The sequence below is a fragment of the Papaver somniferum genome, chromosome 9, assembly GCF_003573695.1.
Source record: "Papaver somniferum cultivar HN1 chromosome 9, ASM357369v1, whole genome shotgun sequence".
Classification (NCBI taxonomy): domain Eukaryota; kingdom Viridiplantae; phylum Streptophyta; class Magnoliopsida; order Ranunculales; family Papaveraceae; genus Papaver; species Papaver somniferum.
This window is the reverse complement of record NC_039366.1, coordinates 76,912,062-76,919,651: the sequence shown is the minus strand read 5'-3', so window position 1 is coordinate 76,919,651 and position 7,590 is coordinate 76,912,062. Positions and strand designations below refer to the sequence as shown.

Sequence of the window (7,590 nt, the reverse complement as noted above, 5' to 3'; positions counted from 1 at the left end):
ATGTTGTTACATTTCTTAAATAGGCGGTGGTGGTGGTGGTGGGAGGAGGTGGTGGTGGTAATCGGTGGTTGGTGGTGGTGATAATCGGAGGTGGTGGTGGCGGTGGTAATCGGCTGTGGTGGGCGGTGGTGGTGGTAATCGGTGGTTGGTGGTGGTGATAATCGGAGGTGGTGGTGGTAATCGGCGGTGGTGGTGGTTATATATATATATAGATGGTTATTAGGTTGGTTTTAAATTAAATTAGGTTAAGGGTAGGTTAGTTTTCAACGTTTTAGGACACCTCTTATCACTATAGGGAAGGTGGCCTAATAAAACCATGGTCCACTCAAAAAAACCATCGTCCCTAAAAAATCATTCTTTTCTAATCTCCCAAGAACCCAAAACAAAATTAATCAAGTAAAAAATATGTTTTAAATGCCACTCTGAAGATAATCCTGACAGTCAGTTAAACAAAACAAACTTACCGGAGAAAATAAGCAAATGTTGCATACGGTAACCATGAAATTTATGGAATATTTAACAACAGAATGACACCGTCCAAGATTAAATAAAACCGCCAACAGTGAATAAAGCTTTTAAATCCGCATGTGGAAAAGTTGGCCATGGAAGCAAAACTTAGTGTTGCCAAGGAATGTCTGTTGAGTAAATCCATAATGTTTTCACGTAATTACACTCTCCCACTTCATGTCATACTTTTCAATATCTCTTCTAAATTCTAATCTTTTTACAGCATAACTAGGGTTTCACCTCAGTGTCACCAGCTTGCTTCACATCCCATAACAATTGGTTACATGAAGAGCGGATGGAATCTGGCCATAGAAGGTTTGATTACCGGTTTCCAAACTTTTATGTTGCAACAAATCCAATGGAGGCCTGCACACACAACCACACGCCTATGGAAATGACCAGTTATTGCCTCGTTTATTTGTTTATTGATTGGAACACAAACACATCTAATAACCGAAGTACCAAACTCATACTTTATATGTATGAATATGCAACATAATGAGTCACATTAGGAAGGGTGTTTAAGAGTTGCGGTCATGGTGGTAGGAAAAACTAACCTTCAATTACGGTTCCATATGGGTCCGAGAGAATCGGGCCTTTCACTTCTTGTATGAGCAGGCTGAGCTCGTGGTGGAGGTGCATGTACAGTTATCGGAAGTACCCATTCCCCTTTATCTCTTCCCTCAATAAGAAGGGGATGCTCGTATCTGCCATTAGAGCGACAAAAAAAAAAGTGGAGGTTACATAGAAAAGAGTTAAAACAACATTAGAACTGATTGATATACGAATGCTACACCATAGTATGATTTCGGACCAGGTGATATTGCTGGATGTTTAAGTTCCATAGATTGCCAACAAAACTTTATTAGTAACAAATAGTATTTACGAGAGAGCAGTTAGTTTCCTACAAAAAAAGAAGCTAACTAGCATGAAGTAAGAAAGATCTGGAGATTCAAGCCAAATCCAAAAACATAAGCTTTGAATGAAGCAACTCAAAAAACCAAAACTGAGCTATCAGCAGAAAAACAAACTTCTCAGAAAACATGACAAAAATGACTTCTGCATATAGATTTTAAAATTTTCTCAATTTAGTTTCCACTACCTGAGGGACAAAATTTTCTCAATTTTAGTTTCCACTACCTGAGGGACATGATTACTTGTAAATGAAACAAGAGCAATAATAGAATCTGAATAAATCTACATAGAATGAAATCTGTTGAATAAGCTCGTTCTAATGCAAATATTATAGTGAAAATAAATGATGTTCCAATGTGCCTGATGCTAAATTAAAAAAAACTGCCTGCAGTGGAAGCAGACTCTTAGGTGACTGTAATGAATTAATATCCCAAAAGGCCTAATGAAATTATTATAATCAATCACTAAAGTAGATTTATAAATTCATTCTGGATTATACCCTATTTATCTAATCAATTCTTATATGTTATGCACTAAACTAATACCTTGTCCAATCCACGTTCTTAGGAGTGGTAAAGAATTCGAACCGAAGAGCCCATTGCACGGAAACTAGGGGAGTCGCAAAAGACATGGGTCCATCCATGGGAATTGAAAAAAGAAAGCTTGTCTGTACTAAATCCGCAACAACCTCATAACGATCGCTCTGGATCTAAAAGTAACGGCAAAGTAAAGGGCAATGGTTAGTGACCCAAACAAACACTAAGTGTAAGAAAACAAAACACGAGGGTAAGTGATGTGAAACACAGAAAACAGCTAACTCGTACAAGCCACTATCCAATCAAACTAACAGCATTGACAATAAACCAGTAAGGATTTAAAATAACACAACCAAATGGATTTTAAACTTAAGGGAGCACCAGTACTTTTAGCTGTACAATTGACATGGTAGGCAGCCTTCTTCATAGTAATTCCGAAAAGACAACCTAGACTGCTTTTGCATGTTCTAGAACAAATCACCACTTCATGAAAATTAGAACAACATCCTCGTTAGCAATGATCAACAGATGAAGAATTTTTTTGGCCATTAACGGGACAGACCATTACTATGAGCTTCTAACAAACACCTAAACAATCCGTGTAGGTAAATTTGACCAACCAACCAGAAAGGATAAGATATAGTTACAATGAGCAGAAAAAGGAGAATCATATAAGGTTATACAGACTTTTAAAAAAGAGTCATCAAATTACATAGACTCGAATTTCATCCTATACTTTGTGCAACTCGGACAGATGGATATACCAGAGAAGTAACTTCACCTTTGTAATCATTGGAGCATTTCTACGTGAAGGATGGACAAATTTCTGACTTATTGTTTCTGAAGTTTCCAAGGTTATTGAGACCTGAAAAATATCAAATAATTCAGTAGTTGAACTCCCAAACATTCAAGAATAAGATACGCTTAGTTTCAGCTTTCTTCACGAAAATTCGGATCAATCCAATATCCAGAAGGAGTTACCTCAAGACACCTCCTAGCCCCTTCTTCATGAAAGAAAGTCAAAGTGCCACCAATCTGATGAAAACCACCAGAAATGTAAGACATGCATCTCATGTCAAAATAGTGCAGGCATACAAAGTAGAGAGTCTACTTACCATGTCACTGAAGTAGTATGTTGAATCTGAGTTTTTAGGAGAAAACCGGAGCAGCACTTGGTCATCCAGCCTGATATTGTAGGATCTCCCTCGAACAAAGCCTTCTGCTGCAGAAAATGCATGCGGCAAATAAGTTACCAAGACTAACATAGTACAAATTCAGAGATGGCCGAATTAAAACTTAAGAAAATATTAAGGAAGTGAATTTACGATAATTTACATGCTACAGGTTCAGAAGTCTCGGCAACAGGAGGAGCTATAGTATCTTCACCAGGGGAAAAGGGATGCTTTCTCTGCTTACTAGGACTTGGAGAGAGAACAGCAGGAGACTTCTTATCCGGGGACAATACATCTATTCCAAAGCATAAACATATATTCTATCAGATTGACTTTTTAAAGAACATGTTGAAACATAACTGAGGATCTGCTAAATATATTGCACCAATGAGAATGAATCAGAAATGTAAGAAACCAAAATGTGAAAATAAGTTAAAGATGGTAAGATAACCACTTTGAAGTTTGCAATGAACAAGGCTAATCCAAAATAATCAGAGCAACTTCTATTTGCAAGAAAATTTAACATACCACCACTAGAATCATATATGACCTCAGCAACAGATACATGAGGAAGTGCCAGATATGATGATAAACTAGAGCGTTCTCCTTGGAAATGTAGAACATCCTTGTTTGAAAACCTCGATGCAGCTGATTGCAACGACAAGGAACTTCCAAAAGCCTTGTTTAAATTCCCCTTCGAGGGATTGTAGGATGAGACAGACGACGTTTCGTCCCTTGAGCTGTCATATCCTTCTTCACCTCCATCAGATGTTTCGTTGGCTCTTGCCTAATAAGATTACACCTTTGATTAGATATCACAAGGCATGACTAACAATCAAATTCACAAGCTAATAGTATCTGTAATAGAAAAGCATGCTAATTGCTATGGCTCTAACTCTGACAAGGACGAAATCTCGTATTCTAGTTCTAAAAGTAGGGAATGCTTATACAAAATCAAAGTTTAGAAAGGGAAAAGGAAAACGGAAGTGATCTATGCTATAATATTATGAATATTTGTTTATTCTTATTTAGATTTGTTTGAAGTGGCATGCCAAAATAACTAAACCAGAGGTTAAAAAGAAAGAGCTAACTGATATGATCCCCATTATTAGTCTTTGATGCAGAGATACACATTCAACAGAGCATGTGTACAAATTAACCACATGCTAGAAATTTTTAAAAAATAAGCACTTGGTCATCATTAGTCTCAGTATAGCAACTTGCTTACCCATTCGGAATCAGAATCCTTTTCCTTCCAATATATGTCCATCGGGATAGTTGTAGCCTGCAAAATCCCTGTACCAACATTGGTCTCAGCTAAATACATCTCGTTCTTGTACTGCTAATGGTAAAAGAAGAATCAGGCAGAAAATGTGGATACCACAACATGAAATAACAAAAAAAAATGTGAATGAGAAATTTTTGAAGTTCAGGGACACAGAGCAAATGAATACCTGAGATCATACTTCACGATAAGATAGATGCAAATACTTCTGAATTAGATGCATAAAAAAGCCAAATGATCATTGTGACATTCAATGGACTCGTTTATCCTTCGAGGGTTTATGTTCATAGAGTCTTTTCTTCTTCTCTTATTTTCAAACTATTTGGTCGTCACTCGTCACTATATCACACCATTGACATAATAATGTTGTTAAAGTACTTAAGACTATGCAAGTGTGAACATGTTTCAGTTTCTCAGACAGCCCTTAAAAGAAGGCAACGAAATTGTGCATTACAGAGATTAATGTTGCAAGAGTGCAATCACAATGGGGAATGCTATTCTTAACTTTAAGATTGCTAAAATTTCCATATAACAGTAGAGAAACAACCCCAACGGGTTGTACTGCTAAACGAAGAACTGGATGGACATCCAAAATGAGTCAAACTCGATCTGAAAATGAGTTTGTAGTCACTCAGTTTGAGTGGGATAGAAATCAAACGTAATCCTGAACTATGTGTGCGCAAGAAAAGTAATGCCATGGACCATACAATGTGTCAGAAACCGTGTTATCATAGATGACAATTGCAATCTTAAATTGCCAAATAGCTAAATTAGCTATTCTATAGTGGATGCTTTTTTCAGAGATATTGCCAATTAGCCACTATGGATCTCTTATGCATTAACTTTTTTATATAGAAATGGGGACAGTTGGAAGGACAACATGGCAGATGGTTTTGACCTTGCACTGAGAGTTTCATGTGTTAGAATCGGAGTTCCTTGAGCATTTCATTTAAAAACTTATAAGATGCTCTAATGCATAATAAGAAAAAGATTTTCAAACTTCATGCTTCCCTTGTTATGGTCACAGTTTGATGAATGGTCAGCCAATTCCACAAATTGGTTCAGTCGATATGATATAAAGATTAAAACTTTGAAATGTGATAGAATGTGCATTAATATGCCTTAAACATGAAGACTAACAAAGTAGAAAAGAATATGGAGGAAGAGCGCGCCGTCACTTTGATCTTCATTTAGCAAGCCGCTAGTTTTCTGTGAGACCCAAATTTGGAGTGGAATGCGATCTTCCTGCAAGGTTTGAGTTTGAAACAACATATGAAAAAAAAGTAACAATAGATGCAGAATGAAGCCATTTAATATCATAAAACCCCGATAACTACTTAGAAACACTTCTACAAATCCCACTATTTACAGTAGAAAAATCAACAAACATATTAAAATAACTGTTTCCTTCATCAAATCTCGACGGGAACCTCTCTCCAATGCCAGAAATCTCCCAGATAATGTTGTTCTAACACAGTAAAAATAACGAATGGTTGTACCCCTGTATGATGGTGGTATACTATCAGGTAGTTCTGTTCTGACTATATCTGCAAATGAAATTGGTATGCTAAATTTAAAAACAACGTGGACTAAGTCGATTTCAGACTTTTTAGACCAACCTTCTTTAGTATTTTGAAGTACCACGAGTAGATGTATAAAAAAATGATTATCAAGGCCAAATAGGCACATAAGTATTGGTCAACTTACAAGTTTTGGTGGCACCAGAGGAAACAATCTGATTCGAAATGACATGAGGTGTAGAACAGTCCAGGAAAACCTGCTCACCTGCACTTAACAAAGAATGTCACTTAAGCACTGATCAGCTAGTGAAAGAGTCACACTCATCAAGTGTCCAGAGACTATAAGAAAGACGCTAGGCCACTTCACCCCCATCAAATCACAGATACACTATAACGTCATATATCAACTTGGGTAATTTATTATTTAATTCTCAGATTAATGGAAAATTGAAAGTCAGGCAGGTAAATACTTCAACATTAAATCTAAATCAGGGAGGATACTAAGACCAAAATGAAATTGAACCCATTATACATGGATCTTATTCAGAAATCATATCTTTTCTCTTCCAAAGATTTCAAAGAAATACTATCAAGCAGACAACAACAAAGAATCAGTAGTTCCAACTCTATAAACCAACCTAGAGATGTAAGAAATAATATTTTTCATGATTTTAAGGCCACCAAGTGCTGAGCACAATAAACAATCCCATCAATGATATCATAAACAAACACTACTAGGAAGTGGTGATCGTGTTCCATAAATAATGTAGATCGGGTTTAAAAATAAAAATAAAGTTAAATAGCATAAGAAACACCTCTAATAACCAATTCGACGAGTAACACCAACTATGAACAGGATTGATGAGAACCTTTTTGACAACAACAACATTATATAAGAAATGAATTAAGAACGAAACAAACCTCTTCTGTGTTTTGTTCCAGAAAATGGTCTCTGCATGGAGAACCATTGAGTGTCCAATTTCTCGGCCCCTTTGATTTCAAATCCAAGTCTTTCCACAAGAAGTGAACAAGCATCATCATCTTCATGCTGAGTTTCGGAATTGTCAGTAGAGTTACATGGATTGTGAATCTCAATAATCACAGAAACTAGATCCCCAGGCCTGTAGACATCCTTGTCTAGTTGTAGTCTTAGAGAAGGAGAGAGTGAATTTTGAACAGATCCATCAACAATTTTATCGTCAGCGGCACTCCCAATCACGAAGAGAGAGAACCCCCATGAACCCTTTGCCGGCATTTCCTCAGTGCGAATTTTCCATCCAGGTAGAAGTATTTTCCAAGTCGTTTTTTTGGTAGTGAAGTTTGAGTTTTTCAAGTTTCGTTTTGTTCCTTTATGCGAACGAAAGTGATTACCAAAAAGAAGAACTCTCCAAATCGGGTATTCCAAGATTAATCGGGGCTATGAAATTTATACCCAAAACTAACGTAGTGTGTTAAGGGGTGTTTAAAGTACGTAACCTTGCTACCTTTCCTCTGATACATCGACCGCTCCAGGCCCAATATTATTTTTTTCAAAACCTACATCTCTGTGTTAGACCACGTATTTGAGTCTTGAGGTTATTGTATATCTGAGTACATGGGATCATGGGATTAAGAAATTAAATGACGTTGTTGGCTTATCATATATGTGAGTCTTG

The 7,590-nt window shown here is 36.7% G+C and overlaps 1 protein-coding gene across 1 annotated transcript; it reads right to left on the bottom strand.

Annotated features, from left to right (window-relative positions):
- Window positions 1-380: 380 nt before the first annotated feature.
- On the bottom strand, window positions 381-7,313 carry LOC113312173. Its single transcript, XM_026560925.1, has 12 exons — window positions 6,857-7,313; window positions 6,123-6,200; window positions 5,784-5,962; window positions 4,359-4,472; window positions 3,659-3,917; window positions 3,294-3,425; window positions 3,074-3,180; window positions 2,940-2,993; window positions 2,740-2,823; window positions 1,968-2,131; window positions 1,065-1,214; window positions 381-893 (listed from the first exon to the last, which is right to left on the bottom strand). Exons 1-11 carry the CDS (start codon window positions 7,188-7,190, stop codon window positions 1,067-1,069), a joined length of 1,653 nt encoding a protein of 550 aa, XP_026416710.1. The 5' UTR covers window positions 7,191-7,313; the 3' UTR covers window positions 381-893; window positions 1,065-1,066.
- Between the last annotated feature and the right edge of the window lie 277 nt (window positions 7,314-7,590).

Excerpts from the sequence above, each read along its gene's own strand:
- LOC113312173 (XM_026560925.1), bottom strand. The coding sequence starts at position 7,190 with ATGCCGGCAAAGGGTTCATGGGGGTTCTCTCTCTTCGTGATTGGGAGT. Across the intron at positions 2,824-2,939 it reads GGGCTAGGAGGTGTCTTGAG|GTCTCAATAACCTTGGAAAC; the intron begins GTAACTCCTTCT and ends GATATTTTTCAG. Across the intron at positions 2,132-2,739 it reads ATGCTCCAATGATTACAAAG|ATCCAGAGCGATCGTTATGA; the intron begins GTGAAGTTACTT and ends CGTTACTTTTAG.